The sequence below is a fragment of the Rhinopithecus roxellana genome, chromosome 10, assembly GCF_007565055.1.
Source record: "Rhinopithecus roxellana isolate Shanxi Qingling chromosome 10, ASM756505v1, whole genome shotgun sequence".
Lineage (NCBI taxonomy): Eukaryota > Metazoa > Chordata > Mammalia > Primates > Cercopithecidae > Rhinopithecus > Rhinopithecus roxellana.
Window position 1 is genome coordinate 87,498,483 of NC_044558.1, and position 17,686 is coordinate 87,516,168.

The 17,686-nt window shown below is 41.5% G+C and overlaps 1 protein-coding gene across 7 annotated transcripts in view; it reads left to right on the forward strand.

Moving 5' to 3' along the window:
- Positions 1 to 17,686, forward strand: part of TAOK3 (TAO kinase 3) — a 235,342-nt gene that overhangs the window by 156,717 nt on the left and 60,939 nt on the right. For all 7 annotated transcript variants that reach the window (XM_010368266.1, XM_030939977.1, XM_030939973.1 and 4 more), the window contains 2 exons: positions 8,592 to 8,685; positions 10,028 to 10,109. In XM_010368266.1, coding sequence (XP_010366568.1) covers positions 8,592 to 8,685; positions 10,028 to 10,109 — 176 coding nt within the window. The remainder of the gene's footprint in view (positions 1 to 8,591; positions 8,686 to 10,027; positions 10,110 to 17,686) is intronic.

Sequence of the window (17,686 nt, forward strand, 5' to 3'; positions counted from 1 at the left end):
AAGTGAGAACATAAATTATGTTTGGTTTTCCAATCCTGAGTTACTTCTCAGAATAATTGCCTCCAGCTCCATTCAAGTTACTGCGAAAGGCATTATTTCATTACTTTTTCTGTCTGAGTAGTACTCCATGGTGTATATATACCACATTTCTTTCCTTCCTTCCTTCCTTCCTTCTTTCCTTCCTTCCTTCCTTCCTTCCTTCCTTCCTTCCTTCCTTCCTTCCTTCCTTCCTTCCTTCCTTCCTTCCTTCTTTCCTTCCTTCCTTCCTTCCTTTAGTTCGTTTTTTTTTTTTTTTTTTTTTCCCCGAGAGGGAGTCTCGCTCTGTCACCAGGCTGGGGTACAGTGGCGTGATCTCAGTTCAGTGCAACCACCGCCTCCCGAGTTTAAGCACTTCTCCTGCCTCAGCCTCCCGAGTAGCTGGGACTACAGGCACGTGCCACCACACCCAGCTAATTTTTTTATTTTTAGTAGAGACGGAGTTTCACCCTGTTGGCAAGGATGATCTCGATCTCTTGATCTCATGATCCTCCCGCCTTGGCCTCTCAAAGTGCTGGGATTATAGGCGTGAGCCACCACGCCTGGCCACCACATTTTCTTTATTTACTCATTGGTCAGTGGACACTTAGGTTCATTCCATATCTTTCTGATTGTAAATTGGGCTGCAATAAACATATGTAGGCACTCTAATTTAGTTTAATCTTTACCAAGCAGAACAGTATCCACAAACTTGATTGAACTGACCTTCCTGAACCTTGATCTTACATAACAGATTGATCATACACAAAAACTTGATCATTGTCTCTAAGTTATAAGGGAAACTACTGTTTTTTCTTTTAATGTAGCTAGCTCAGCATTTTTATGCTTCTACCTTTTTCCTTTCATTTAAAATATATTTATTCCACTGGGCGCAGTGGCTCACGCCTGTAATCCCAGCACTTTAGGAGGCAGAGGCGGGCAGATCATGAGGTCAGGAGATCGAGACCATCCTGGCTAACATGGTGAAACCCGGTCTCTACTAAAAATACAAAAAAATTAGCCAGGTGTGGTGGCTTGTACCTGTAGTCCCAGCTACTTGAGAGGCTGAGGCAGGAGAATGGCGTGAACCTGGGAGGCGGAGCTTGCAGTGAGCTGAGATCACACCACTGCACTCCAGCCGGGGTGAGAGAGCCAGACTCCGTCTCAAAAAAAAAAAAAAAAAAATATATATATATATATATATAGTATATGTATTTCATATCACAAGGTGACTTCAGAAGCACTCCCAATACCTATTCTGCTGTGTATGTAGAAGAAGCTTTATTCAAACTACTGTATTTGACCAGGCACAGTGGCTCACGCCTGTAATGCCAGCACTTTGGGAGGCCGAGGCAGGTGGTTCACCTGAGGTGAGGAGTTTGAGACCAGCCGCCTGGCCAACATGGTGAAACCCCTTCTCTACTAAAAATGCAAAAATTAGTCAGGCATGGTGGCATGTACCTGTAATCCCTGCTACTCAGGAGGCTGAGGCAGGAGAATCTCTTGAACCTGGGAGTCAGAGGTTGCAGTGAGCCCAGATCATGCCTCTTCACTCTAGTCTTGGCGACAGAGTGAGACTCTGTCTCAAAAAAAAAAAAAGAAGAAGAAGAAGAAAACTATATTCTACAATAAGTATTGAAAAACTTTCTGTGAGGGAACATATAATAAGCATTTTAGGCTTTGGAGAATATTCAATGTCTATCATAACTACTCAACTTTGCCATTGGAGCATGAAAGCAGTCATAGACAAACATTACTGAACAGGCATGGCTGTGTTCCAATAAACTTACAAAAGCAGGAGCTGATAGCTGAATTTGGCCCGTGGGCCATAGTTTGCCAGCCCTTACTCTGTAGTGTTCTGGCTCAGCAGTGAGCCTTGTCACCACTGCTCAGAGGATTTATTTGTTACATCTAGCAAAGACTTGAACATAGATGAGATCACTTGAAGCTAATACTCAGAGAATGCTCCCCAGACTATGGAGCTGTTCTATGGTAAGAGTACCTTTAGTCATGTGCTTCTCTATTAGAATTATTTCTTCTACCATCACATGGTCAGCCATCTTTTCTGCTTGTTCCTGGGCAGAACGCTTGCTACTTATAGGCTTTCTCATTCCTGCTTCAAATCCAAGCTACTGCCTTTTATTGAACTGAGTTGTTTTTTTGTTTTTGTTTTTGTTCTTTCGTCCTTTTCTTTTCAAATTTGGTTTTCTCTTGCTTCAGTCTCCTTTCCCTGCCGTTTCACTGTTTCTCCTATGCAACTCAATGTTCTGAGAAGCTGGGATTTTTTTTTTTTTTAACCTTTTGCCAGTAAGTGGGAGGGTTCCAGTCCTTCTAATAGTGAATGAAGCCATCACATAGTATCTTTCATGAGCCCCGAGACTCAGTGTCTTCTCAGTCATTTTTGTAATGACTTGCTGAACAAAGATTCTTTGTTGACAGAGTTTATTGTGTGCTTTAATTTGCCTCACCTTCATTTATTTATTTAAAAGTATTTGGGGCCACCTGCTGTGTACCAGATACTGTTCTCAGCACTGAGAATGCGGAGATGAACATAATAGATGTTGCTCCTGCCCTCATGAAGTTTAGCAAAGAAGACACACATTAAATAAAGAATTAGGCTAAGCACAATGGCTCATGCCTCTAATCCCAGCACTTTAGGAGGTGGGAGGATCGCCTGAGCCCGGGAGTTTGAGACAAGCTTGGGCAATATAATGAGACCTCATCTCTACAAAAACCTTTAAAAAATTAACCAAGCTTGGTGACATGTGCCTGTAGTCTCAGCTACTAGGGAGGGTGAGGTAGAAGGATGGCTTGAATGAGAGAGAGAGAAGGAGGAAAGGAAGGAAGGAAGGAGGGAGGGATGGAGGTAGGAAGAAAGAAAGGAAGGAAGAAAATAATTATGCAAATAGGCCAGGCATGGTGGCTCACGCCTATAATCCCAGCACTTTGGGAGGTTGGAGCGGGCAGATCGCTTCAGCCCAGGAGTTTGAGACCAGCCTAGGCAACATGGCAAAACCACATCTCTATAAAAAAAAAAAAAAAGGCAAAAAAATTAGCTGGACTTGATGACCCATGCCTATAATCCCAGCTACTCAGGAGGCAGAAGTGGGAGCATCACGTGAGCCCAGGAGGTCAAGGCTGCAGTAAGCCCAGATGCACTCCCTCCAGCCTGGGTGACAGAGTAAGAGTCTGTCTCAAAAAAATTACACAAATAATTAGGGCTGTGATATGTGGAAGAAAGGAAAAAATATAATTTGCAATGACAAAATCTAATAGGAGACCTAGTCTGAGAGGTCAGGGAAGGCTTCCCTGAGGAAGTGATTATAAACATATAATAAATCCTGAATACATACTTATTAAATTCATGTAGAAATGAAATTATATTCGAGATGAAACCTGAAAGGATTGTCGATAATTAGCCTGTAATACCAGCACTTTGGGAGGCTGAGGGAGGAGAATCTCTTGATCCCAGGAGTTTGAGGTTAGTGAGCTGATTGCGCCACTGCGCTCCAGCCTGGGCAACAGAGCAAGACCCTGACACATACACACATACACAAAAAGATTTACCCAGATAAAGTTTAGGGAGCAAAAGGGAAAGGGGTGTCCAGATCAAGAAAACAGCGTTTGTGAAAAACACCAAGCTTGGTTCTTTGAGTGAAGCACTCGTAAAGCATGAGAGAGGGAAAAATTGGGTACTTCTCAGAATTGGGCTCCGGAGGTAGCCAGACCCATGATAATGAAGTCCAAGAGACTGAACGTTTTCTTGTCACAAATGTTTAAGGATTCGGACTTTGTCCTAAGAATGATGGGAAGCCATTAATGGTTACATGATGAGTTCCTAGTTCCACATGGTTTTATTTATTTATGAGATAAGGTCTCACTCTGTCACCCAGTCTGGAGTGCAGTGGCGTGATCTTGGCTCACTGCAACCTTCACCTCCCAGGTTCAAGTGATTCTCCTGCCTCAGCCTCCCGAGTAGCTGGGACTACCGGCACAAGCCACCATGTCTGGCTAATTTTGTATTTTTAGTAGAGACGGGGTTTCACCATGTTGGCCAGGCTGCCATGTGGTTTTAAGTATGGTTGGTCCTCCCAATCTGTGGTTCCACATCCATAAATTCAATCAACCACAGATCAGAAATATACAGGAAAAAAAAAAAAGGAGAGTTGAGTCTATATAGGAAGTTGTTTAGGAAAGAATGACAAGAAAACTATACAAGTCTGAACATGCGTAGACTTTTTTTCTTCTCATTATTTTCTAAACAATGTGGTATAACAACTATTTACATAGAATTTACGTTATACTAGATATCATAAGTAATCTAGAGATGATTTAAAGTATACGGACAGAAGTATGTGTGCAGGTTACATGCAAATACTATGCCATTTTATATAAGAAAGTTGAGATCCATGGATTTTGGTATATGCAGGGGAGAATGGGAACCAGTCCCCCACAGATACCTAGGGATGACTATACTTGAAGTTGCCAGAAATCCAAGCTCTACAAACTTCCTAAAATCTGCCCCCTGAAAAATAAACCCAAACCAGATTTTTTTTTTATCTTTTGCATTTGAAACAGAAATCCATTTGTCCACACAGCAACTTCCAAATTTCCACTTGTTAACAGTTCATATCACTGTAATACCAGTATCTGTTTGATAAGTATAAAGTATCCTATTGAGAGGTCAATAAAAAATACTTGGGAGGCTGAGGCGGGCAGATCACGAGGTCAGGAGATCGAGACCATCCTGGCTAATATGGTGAAACCCTGTCTCTACTAAAAATACAAAAAATTAGCTGGGCATGGTGGCATGCGCATGTAGTCCCAGCTATTCGGGAGGCTGAGGCATGCTGCACTCCAGCCTGGTGACAGAGTGAGACTCCGTCTCAAATATACACACACACACACACACACACACATATACACATATATATACACACACACACACAATATATATATACATAAAATACATATATATACACAATAAAGTAACTGTCTAGATATATATATATAGACTACTATATTTCAATTTTTTAAATTTATTTTTGAAACAGAGCCTCACTCCATCACCCAGGCTGGAGTGCAGTGGCGTGATCTCAGCTCACTGCAATCTCCGCCTTCCGGGTTCAAGCAATTCTCCTGCCTCAGCCTCCCAAGTAGCTGGGATTACAGGCGCACGCCACCACTCCTGGCTTTTGTATTTTTAGTAGAGACAAGGTTTCACCCTGTGGGCCAGGCTGGTCTCGAACTCCTGACCTCAGGTGATCCACCGACTTGGTCTCCCAAAGTTCTGGGATTATAGGCATAAACCACCTTGCCTGGCCTAGACTACTATATTTCAGAGATGCAGAAATCACTTAGTCAAGACTATAAGATGCCCCTCCAAAACATAACAAATGAATAGGTATAGCTGTCATCTGTTTAAGTGCTACAAATGACTCAAAGTTTACTACTTTTCAACCTTGTCCATTCTGATTTCTTGTTTTGTTTTTTAACTACTCTGGCTGTGCACAAATTTTTCCTTCTGTGAGTGAAAATGTCTTTTCTGTAACTTCACTTCTTAGCCTTGTTCTGTTTTTTGAACTGCACAGAATAAGCCCAATTTGTCATTTTAGAAGTGGTTAATAGAAGAGCCTTTACCTAAAAACTAAGGTGCTCTGATGAAACTAGAGATCAGATTATGAATTAGAAAGTGGGACTAGATAAAAAATCCATTAGGGTAAGCACAGTAGTAAGAGATAGTGATTCTTCTTTCTTCTTTCTTCCTCCTCCTCCACCTCCTCCTCCTCCTCTTCTTCTCCTTCTCCTTCTTCTTCTTCTTCTTTCTTCTTCTTTCTTCTTTCTTCTTCTGTTTCTTCTTCTGTTTCTTGAGATGGAGTCTCACTGTGTTGCCCAGACTAGAGTGCAGTGGCACGATCTCGGCTTGCTGCAAGTTCCGCCTCGCAGGTTCACGCCATTCTCTTGCCTCAGCCTCCCAAGTAGCTGGGACTACAGGGGCCGGCCACCATGCCCAGCTAATTTTTTTTTTTTTTTTTTTTTTTTTTTTTTTTATTTTTAGTAGAGACAGGGTTTCACTATGTTAGCCAGGATGGTCTCAATCTCCTGACCTCGTGATCCACCCGCCTCGGCCTCCCAAAGTGCTGGGATTACAGGTGTGAGCCTCCACGCCTGGCCTGGTAGTGATTTATCTTCTATTCCATAACAACTAATAAATAGCATAAAATTAACTGTACTCAGAACTAGAGACTTGTTTCTTTCCTTTGATCCACAAATGGAACCCCTAATGTGTGAATCGCATTTTATTACAAATTCTGGGGGAATAAGTAAAAGAAAAAGAATATTCAGGTTATAAGATCTTGTGCTCTTAGAGCATATGATTTCTTTTGAGAGAAAAGATTTGTATGATGATGTAGATGTAATAGGTGAACACATGCCAAATGACCAGTATGCCAAGGGAGAGTTGGAGGAGTTCCAATAAAGAGATCATGGTGGGCTGCGGAGGAATAAATCCTCTACCAAGAAATACCTGGCCAGATGCAGTGCATCATGCCTGTAATCCCAGCACTGTGGAAGGCTGAGGCAGGAGGATAGCTTGAGCCCAGGAGTTCAATACCAGTCTGGTTTAAGACGGGGTCTCACTCTGTTGCCCAGGCTGGAGTGCAGGGGTACGATCTCAGCCCACTGCAACCTCCACCTCCTGGGTTTAAGCAATTCCTCTGTATCAGTCTCCCAAGTAGCTGGGATTACAGGCTTGTGCCAACATGCCTGGTTAATTTTGTATTTCTAGTAGAGACAAGTTTCACTATATTGCCCAGGCTGGTCTCGAACTCCTGGCCTCAGGTCATCCGCCTGCCTCGGCCTCCCAAAGTATTGGGATTACAGATGTGATTCAATGCGCCCAACTGCTATACAAAAAAAAAAAAAAAAAAAATTGTTTAAATTAGTCCAGCGTGGTGGCACACACCTGTAGTCTCAGCTACTCAAGAGGTTGAGGATCTCATGAGCCTGGAAGGTCAATCCTATAGTGAGCCATGATTGTGCCACTGCACTCCAGCCTGGGCAACAGAGCAAGTCCTCATCTCAAAAAGTAAATAATTAAAAAATCAATGCCTGACTCACTGAGTTTCTCTTTAGAGTGGGATGGACCAGACTTTATTTATAATTTATACTCTTCTTCCTCCTTCCCATTTCTCTCTCTACTGTCACTCTTAGCAATTATTTGGCCTGAATGAGAAGTCAAACAGTATTTACTGAATAGAATTGGCTTATCTCCCCTGCTCTGTTAGTAATTTTATTTATTTATTTATTTATTTATTTATTTATTTATTTATTTATTTATTTGAGATGGAGTCTCACTCTGTCGCCCAGGCTGGAATGCAGTGGTGTGATCTTGGCTCACTGCAAGCTCCACCTCCCGGGTTCACTTCATTCTCCTACCTCAGCCTCCTGAGTAGCTGGGACTACAGGCACCTGCCACCACGCCCAGCTAATTTTTTTAAATTTTTATTTATTTATTTTTTGTAGAGACGGGGTTTCACTGTGTTAGCCAGGATGGTCTCAATCTCCTGACCTTGTGATCTTCCTGCCTCGGCCTCCCAAAGTGCTGGGATTACAAGCGTGAGCCACCGCGCCCAGCCACTCTGTTAGTGATGTTTAAGATGTTTCATTTTGGGGCTGGGCACAGTGGCTTATACCTGTAATCCCAGCACTTTGGGGGGCCAAGGCAGGTGGATCACGAGGTCAGGAATTCGAGACCAGCCTGGCCAATATGGTGAAACCCCATCTCTACTAAAAATACAAAAATTAGGCCGTGCGCAATGGCTCAAGCCTATAATCCCAGCACTTTGGGAGGCCGAGACGGGCGGATCACGAGGTCAGGAGATCAAGACCATCCTGGCTAACATGGTGAAACCCCGTCTCTACTAAAAAAATAAAAAAACTAGCCGGGCATGGTGGCGGGCGCCTATAGTCGCAACTACTTGGGAGGCTGAGGCAGGAGAATGGTGTAAACCCAGGAGGCGGAGCTTGCAGTGAGCTGAGATCTGGCCACTGCACTCCAGCCTGGGCAACAGAGCGAGACTCCATCTCAAAAAATATATATATATATATATTGCATTTTATAGTAATCTTTTTTCCTTATTCAATGTTACTTTACTTTCTGAATTTTTTAAGTGAATATGAATTTTTTCTTTTTCTTTTTTACCAAATACCCAGACTTCAAGGAGAGAATACATATTTTTGAGCTAAAACGCACATACAAAAATCTTCACACCTATTGTGGGAAAATATGCAAAAGCCAATTTTTTCAAGATATGTGAAAAAAAAAAGAAAGAAACTTTTCTTTCACTCTTTTGAAATGGGTTCTGTTAGGAGCTTTGCCAATGTACATTTAATGTCCAGCAGCTTCTGAATGGCTATCTTGGGCCAACCTTAGAGATTAAAATAAGTGGATTATGTGGCATGATGACAGTAATGAGCTATTGATTTAGCAGCAAAGCTTTGCTTATCATTTCTTATTTCTCTGTCTGCCTGATTTCCTTCAAGAACTACTTTATCGTGTTTCTTTCCTCTTCCAGCGGAACGGAAGCCCCCCCTTTTCAACATGAATGCAATGAGTGCCTTATATCACATTGCTCAGAATGACTCCCCAACGTTACAGTCTAATGAATGGTAAGATTCTGCTATCATTTTAAATCTCTAAGAAAATCATCATATGTATTTGGCATTTTTATTACCTTACATTTTAAATATCTGACCTAGAAAGCATTTCTTTCCTTCACTGTATGTTGTTATAGGTGACACTGATGCCTCACAAGCATCAACTGTCTACACATGAACACATGCATAGATTTACTTATTTTTGCCTTCATCATGGCTTGCACTGTGTTCTTAGTGTGACTAGTAACCGAAATCCTGCAGGGAAGATGCCCTGCTACCCTCCTAACAAGTCTACTGTCCTAGGCCGTGATGGTCTTGTATTGATCATCTCAGCTGATACCACTTCTCAGCAGAGATAAGGGGCCCTCTATGATGTCATTATTTCTCCAGTTGTCTTTTGTTTTTTTAAACTACATGTACACTTAAATGTGTTGAGACAGAACATGCATTATCTATTCAGATACATTGTGCCTTGCTGAAAAGTATGATATTTGTATAACTATTTGGGCCACAAGAGTTATTTTAAAAGGGGCAATATTAAAGAAGAGTGGATAAAATGGAACTTTTAAGATAGGAAGTGTTTTTATTCAGGCAGCCTACTCCTAGGTTCTGCATCGCTCATGCTCCAAATTGTACTACTTTGTTATAGATTGTGGGTAATAGAGGAATTAACAATTGGTAATTAAGAATATAGAGTTGAGGCCGGGCGCGGTGGCTCAAGCCTGTAATCCCAGCACTTTGGGAGGCCGAGACGGGCGGATCACGAGGTCAGGAGATCGAGACCATCCTGGCTAACACGGTGAAACCCCGTCTCTACTAAAAAAATACAAAAAATTAGCCGGGCGAGATGGCGGGCGCCTGTAGTCCCAGCTACTTGGGAGGCTGAGGCAGGAGAATGGCGGGAACCCGGGGGGCGGAGCTTGCAGTGAGCTGAGATCCGGCCACTGCACTCCAGCCTGGGCGACAGAGCGAGACTCTGTCTCAAAAAAAAAAAAAAAGAATATAGAGTTGAGACTATAAGAATTGTTGTCTTTGGAGAGAAAAATGTGCATAAAACTATTTTGTATAAATGTAGTATTTTTGTTTTCTGGTATATATTATGAGTTGACCTTCCTTGTATGTTAAGATGTGTTTGTATGTTGACTGACTTGAAACTTGTCCTTACTCATTATCCAAAAGAATTAATTTTAGATATCGTAACTTGAAAATGCTCCAGTTCTCCTGATATTCCAAAGTGTTTATTTTTTAAAATCTCCTTAAATGCAAAATTTTCTCTTGAATGAACATTGTTTTAAGTAATCAGTGTGCTCTGCAGACCCTGAGTTTATTTTCTTTTGTGTATTTGCACACACAGGACAGACTCCTTTAGGAGATTTGTTGATTACTGCTTGCAGAAAATACCTCAGGAAAGGCCGACATCAGCGGAACTATTAAGGGTAATTTTTCAAATTTATATTTGAGGAGGGGGATTTAAAGTCGTGTTATAGTGGAATATAATAAATCATTGCTGTGGCAGCTCATCATGACAAAGTGGTTTAGAACGTGCTGTCTTGTCATTTATCCAGAGATAAGTAGCTAGGCATAGAAATAACAAGATTATTGCAACGTATGTGCTATGTATTCCCTGTGGATAGTTTTTCCCCCTATCTTTTCCATTTTTTTCCCTTCCCTCCCTGTTCCTTTTTTGCCTTATAACAAATAATATTTCTCCTCCTTGCTCTAGTCATCATTGCGATGTTCCTGGGCCTAACATCTGCATAAATATTAATCCCGTGGTCTCAGGACAGAGCTGGCCAGTAGTTCAAACACCAGCTCTGGGATTTTCAGTTACGTTGTTGCCAAATCCTCAGGCAGTGAAGGTATATGATAACTATATAGAGTAGACATTTACATAGTATTATGACATGTTAGTGATAAGAGTATCACGTTAACCACATTTATTTGATTTAACTGTCACCAAGCATCTCTTGTCATGTAATATTTTACTGTGGACTTTATACATAGGCAGTGTGTTGCATCAATATCAGTGTAGTATGTGGAAATCTTTTACAGTAGAAATGTTTTATTTGGCACACAATAGTCCAGATTTCTTTAATCCTTTTTTTGCATGTATGTTTTTCAACCCTTTCTGTTTCTTCCATCTCTAGAATGGCTGACTTTTATTGTGTAGCAATTTTGTTTGTTCGTTTTTAAGAAAAACTCAGAAGAGTCGTATTGTCTCAATTTGTAAAGCTTTAAAATGTCTGCCTTTATAATTGAAGAACACCTTGGCTAGGTGACAAGTAAGTTTTTTCTTCTTGTGAGCGGTAGGCCATAGGAGTATGGTAAGAGAAGCAACAGGACAAAGGGCTTGATCTTGTTCTCCTTTGTTGTGGAGCCCTTACATGTTTTAAACATGAACTACGTAGCAACATTTCCATGTTTCTTTAGGGGAAAATAGCAACCAGAACGAAACACCAGAAACACACAATAATATCTTTATTACCTTGAAATACACGAAGATCTTAAAAACAAACAAACAAAAAACCAAGACATAAAAATTACTACCATAAAAGGGAAAAAAATGTGGAGCTGGGTTTGGTGACTCATACCTATAACCCCAGCATCTCAGGAGGCTGAGGCAGGAGGATCACGTGAGCCCAGGAGGATTTTGAGGTTATAATGAGTTATGATTTTGCCACTGCACTCCAACCTGGGCAATAGAGTGAAAATACCATTTCTTTTAAAAGAAAGAAAGAAAGAAAAAAGTGAATAAATTTGGGCTGTGTTAAAGTTAAGGATTACAGACAGCAAAAGGATATAAAAAGCAAATGGGTAGAGGTAAAGAAAAAAATGGAAGAGAAAAAACATAACAATTTAAAAAATCATGTTATAAGCAATGAACATGTAGTAAACCAACCCATTTAGGATGTTTTCAGTGGTGAATAGGCTTAAGGAAATAAAATAGAATTAAGTGCAAATAATAAAAGTTATAAAGATGAGTATAAAGAAAACAATACATTTGGAAGACACAGGAGATCTAATATATGCCAACCTATTATTCCTGAAAAAGAAAACAAAACACATGGAACAGAAGATATTTAAAGATATCCTTGAAGAAAACTTTTCTGGAAATAAATGTTTTGATCTTTCTTTGATTTGATTCCATCTTGATTTGATGGGCCAAATCAAATGAGCCAACTATTCATCAAATATGTACTGATTGTCTGCTGGGTGTCAAGTACTATTCTAAGCACAGAGAATACAGTAGTACACAATAAAAACATAGTGCCTACCCTTATGCAACTTACAAGAAAGGGCCAGGCGTGGTGGCTCATGTCTGTAATCTCAGCACTTTGGGAGGCTGAGGCGGGCGGATCACGAGGTCAGGAGATCGAGACCATCCTGGCTAACACGGTGAAACCCCATCTCTACTAAAAATACAAAAAATTAGCCGGGCGTGTTGGCAGGCACCTGTAGTCCCAGCTATTTGGGAGACTGAGGCAGGAGAATGGCGTGAACCCAGGAGGCGGAGCTTGCAGTGAGCTGAGATTGTGCCACTGCACTGCAGCCTGGGCAACAGAGCAAGACTCCGTCTCAAAAAAACAAAAAAGAAACTTACAAGAAGGAGTAAGAAATCAGTAGGCTGGGCATGGTGGCTCACACCCGTAATCCCAGCGCTTTGGGAGGCCAAGGTGGGAGGATCACGAGGTCACCAGTTCGAGACCAGCCTGGCCAACATGGTGAAACACATCTCTACTAAAAATACAAAAATTAGCTGGGTGTGGTGGCAGGTGCCTATAATCCCAGCTACATGGGAGGCTGAGGCAGGAGAATTGCTTGAAACCGGAAGACAGAGGTTACAGTGAGCAGATTGCGCCACTGCACTCCAGCCTGGGCAACAGGGCGACACTAAGTCTCAAAAAAAATAAAAAGAAAAAAGAAAAGAAATAAATATATGTTATAGTGCCAGTTGATGGTAAGTGTTGTGTAGAAAAATAAATTAGACAAGCATCAAGATTGACAGGTGCTGCTGTTTTAGGTAAGGAGAAGGCCATTCAAGCAGGTGACATTTAAGCAGATCCCTGAAGAGTGGGGACCATGAAACTGATCTTCGTTGACCAATAAATCATGTCCTGGTGAAGTCCCTGAACTCCAAGAATAAAGATTCATACAAACAGACTGAAAAAGTTTATTTTGGGGTGGATAAACCAGCTGGCTCCAGACCTACCTCTTCAGGAACAGTCAAAGCCAGAAAACAATAGAAAAATGTTTGCAGAGTTCTAAGGGAAGTAAAATAAAAGCCAAGAATTGTGAGCCAGCCAAGGTGTTCTTAAATTATAAAGGCAGCTGACATCTTCAAACCCCACAAATTTAGGCAATGCAACCTTCCAGTGCTTTCCTTTTAAAAACTCATCAATAACAGAATCTAGCCAATATAGAGATGAAGCAAAAAGAAGAAAAAGAGGGAGGAAGGCAGGGAGGAAGAATGAATGAGGGACTACAGAACTGGTTAAAGGGCTGGCGGTAAATATTGAATTTAAAGAGGCCCCTTCCCAAATACTTATTTATTTATTTATTTTGCATGGCTAAAGAAGCTGTATGTTCTTCATTTTGAATAGGTCATACAAATTTCCAAAAGGAAAAATATAGTAGAAGGTAGAACATGGAGCTGGGCACAGTGCCTCACACCTGTAATCCCAGCACTTTGGGAGGCTGAGGCAGGCAGATCACTTGAACCTAGGTATTCAAGACCAGCCTGGACATGACGAAACCCCGTCTCTGCAAAAATTAGCCAGGTGCAGTGGCATGCGCCTGTAGTCCCAGCTGCTTGGAAGGCTCAAGCAGGAGAATGACTTGAGCCTGGGAGGCAGAGGTTGCCGTGAGCTAAGATCCTGCCATTGCACTTCAGCCTGGGTGACAGGAATGAAACCCTGTCTCAAAAAAAAAAAAAAGAAGAAGAAGAGCCGGGTGCAATGGCTCACACCTATAATCCCAGCACTTTAGGAGGCTGAAGTGGGCAGATCACCTGAGGCCAGAAGTTCAAGACCAGCCTGGCCAACATGCAGAAACCCCATTTCTACTAAAAATACAAGTATTAGCCAGGCATGGTGGTTCACACCTGTAGTCCCAGCTAATCAGGTGGCTGAGGCAGGAGAATCGCTTGAACCTGGGAGGTTGCAGTGAGCCAGGATCGTGCCCCTGCACTCCAGCCTGGGCAACAGCGAGACTCTGTCTCGAAAAATAACAAGAGAAGGTAGAACAGGAAAAAGAAATCTCCCTCCCATTTCAGGCCCCCTCACTAGCAACCACTGCACCTATTTTGTACCTCTCCTTCTAGAGATATTTTATGCATATAAAAGTAAATATTGTTTTTATTTTTTGCACAAATGACAGCAAACCATTAAAACCGTTCCACCCTGATTTTTCTTTTTACTTTACAGTATGCTTAGGATATTGTTTTGTATTACTACATGCAAAGCTACCTCATTCTTTTTAATGGCTCCATAATATTCTCAGATGGACCATAATTTGTTTAACCAACCCATTTAGGATGTTTCCAATCTTTTGATATTACAAACTGTGCTGCAATTAATGTCCTCATGTATATGGCATTTTGTACCTGTGTAAGAATATCTTAAGAATAAATTTCAGGGCCGGGCGCGGTGGCTCAAGCCTGTAATCCCAGCACTTTGGGAGGCCAAGGCAGATGGATCACGAGGTCAGGAGATCGAGACCCTCCTGGCTAACACGGTGAAACCCCGTCTCTACTAAAAATACAAAAAACTAGCCGGGCGCGGTGGCGGGCGCCTGTAGTCCCAGCTACTCGGAGGCTGAGGCGGGAGAATGGCGGGAACCCTGGAGTCAGAGCTTGCAGTGAGCCGAGATGGCGCCACTGCACTCCAGCCTGGGCGACACAGGGAGACTCCGTCTCAAAAAAATAAAAAAAGAATAAATTTCAGCCGGGCACGGTGGCTCATGCCTGTAATCCCAGCACACTTTGGGGGGCCAAGGTGGGCAGACCACGAGGTCAGCAGTTCAAGACCAACCTGGCAAACATGGTGAAACCCTGTCTCTACTAAAAATACAAAAATTAGCTGGGCATGGTGGCATGCATCAGTAATCCCAGCTACTCGGGAAGCCAAGGCAGGAGAATCACTTGAACCTAGGAGGCAGAGTTTGCAGTGAGCCAAGATCGTGCCACTGCACTCCAGCCTAGGCAATAGAGCAAGACTCCATCTCAAAAAAAAAAAAACAAATAAAAATAAAAATAAATAAATTCCTAGAAGTGGAATTGCTCATCAATGTAGATTTTAAATTTACATAGATATTGCCCATTTGTCCTTCAAAGCATTTGCACCAAGTTATAGTCCCACTGTGAAAGTATGAAGACTGATACTTTTTGAACTTTGTCAGATCAGTGAAAACTTTTCTCACTATAGTTTTAATTGGTATTTCTCATTATGGGAGATGTCGATCATCTCTCTCATATGTTGAAAAGCCATTTGTATTTCCTTTTTAATTTATAGTAGATCTTGTTTTTTTTTTTTTTTTTTTTTCCTATTTCTCTTTTGACATTCTTTACGCTGATGTTTTGTGGAGAAGAGGTGAGGAGAGTTATGCAAAAATTTGTTACGAGGAGTAAGGTAAAAATCTACCTTTTCCCCCCCCAGTTAAGCTATCTACTTACTCCCAAATATTTTTCAATAATCCATCTTTTCCACACATTTTTGCCCTGACATTAAAACATCACTTTCACACTTAATCCATTTAAATAAACAACTGAGGTAAAATTATTGAAATGGTTGAAGGACAGATGTAAATGTTATAAACATTTGCAATGTAAAAATAATGTAATTAGAAAAATCTAAGGCAGGAAAAACATATGTATACTAATTTCCTTATCTTTAGGAGTAGATGGACAGTAATATTTCTTAAAATATATAGGACAAAAGAACTAAAGTAACTTCAATCTCATAAAGCCTTTAATACTTTTTTTTAACTTTAAAAGATCTTTTAGGAACAGATAACTCTTTTAGTGAAGAAATTACAACTAAAGTTAAGCAGTTGTTTCATTTTTTAATTTGTGTGTGTGTGTATGTGTGTGTGTGAGTGTGTGTGACAGAGTCTCATGCCATTGCGCAGGCTGGAGTGCAGTGGTGAGATCTCGGCTCACTGCAATGTCCGCCTCTCAGGTTCAAGCGATTCTCCTGCCTCAGCCTCCTGAGCAGCTGGGATTACAGGCACATGCCACCATGTCTGGCTAGTTTTTCTATTTTTAGTGGACAGAGGGTTTCACCCTGTTGTCTGGGCTGGTCTCAAACTCCTGACCTCAAGTAATCCACCCGCCTCAGCCTTCCACAGTGCTGGGATTACAGGCATGAGCCACCATGCCCAGCCTACGCAATTGTTTTAATTCAGTCTCTTCTAATTCTGTTAAATACAAGTATACCTTAATTTAATCGATTATACTTAAAATTAGCTTGTATAATAAGATTCCCATGTAAAGCGATTTATAGTTATTCGTTGTTCTGAGAGAAAGAGAGGGACATGTCTAAAATGATATTCTGTAACTTAATATTTATGTATTTATTTTGAGATGGTAGAATTTCAGGTGATTTTTTTTTTTTTTTTTTTTTTTTTTTTTGGAGACGGAGTTTTGGTCTTGTTGCCCAGGCTGGAGTGCAATGGCACAGTCTTAGCTCACTGCAACCTCCGCCTCCCAGGTTCAAGCGATTCTCCTGCCTCACCCTCCCTAGTAGCTGGGATTACAGGCATGTGCCACCCTGCCTGGCTAATTTTGTATTTTTAGTAGAGACAGGGTTTCTCCATGTTAATTCAGGCTGGTCTCGAACTCCTGACCTCAGGTGATCCGCCCTCCTCGGCCTCCCAAAGTGCTGGGATTACAGGCGTGAGCTACCACGCCCGGCTGATTTACTTTTTTTTTTTTTTTTTGCATTTTTCTGTGTTATTTTAATGTGGAAAGTAAACATATTTTTGAGAACAATAAAATCGTCCTTTTAAAAGAGTCTGAGGACATTCCAGTTGTAGGGGTTTGGAGAACAGTGGGCTTTTAAAAACAATGAGGAGGCCGGGTGCAGTGGCTCACGTCTGTAATCCCAGCACTTTTGGAGGCCAAGGGGGGCAGATCACAAGGTCAGGAGATTGAGACCATCTTGGCCAACATGGTGAAACCTCGTCTCTACTAAAATATGAAAAATTAGCTGGGCATGGTGGCGCATGCCTGTAATCCCAGCTACTTGGGAGGCTGAGGCGGGGGAATCGCTTGAATCCAGGAGGTGGAGGTTGCGGTGAGCTGAGATCATGCCACTGCACTCCAGCCTGGCGACAGAGCAAGACTCTGTCTCAAAAAATAAAAATTAAAAAAAAAAATTGAGGAGATGAGATTGCAGGCAGAGAGAACATAGAGATGTGAAGGCAAAGGCCTAGAGGTGTGAAAGGTATGCACGGGTTTAGAACTACCTGGAATGTACTATTGTATAGGAAGGAGGAGTAGCAATGGCTAGATTTAAACCTAAAAATACAAGCAGGAACCTGGTTATAAAAGGCTACACTTTATCTAAGGGACAGTGAGATATTAAGATGTAGAGTGTATCTGTTTGTAAAAGGCTTAAACAGGTAAGAGTTTATCTCATGTAATAGGAAGTCCAGGACGTTGGAAAAGGAAGTGGAGTAAGCAGTCCAAAGCTGTAAGCAGCTCAACAATGTCATCATCGACCCAAGCTCTTTCTTTCTACTTCACCATGCTTAGCATGTACCTTTTATTGTCTTTGTTATAAAATGGCTGCTACATTGCCAGGACTCAAGTTTTAATTCCAGGCAGGAAGAAGGAGAGAGAACAAAGAGTAAAACACCTTCTCCTTATGTGTCTTGCCTTTTTATTCTAGAAAATAAAACCTTCCTCAAGAACATCTGCCTACCTCTCACTGGCCAGAACATAGTCACTTTGTAATCTGTAACCACAAAGGAGGCTTGGGTTCAGTTCCTTTACTTTCTCATGTTTAAAGTAAGG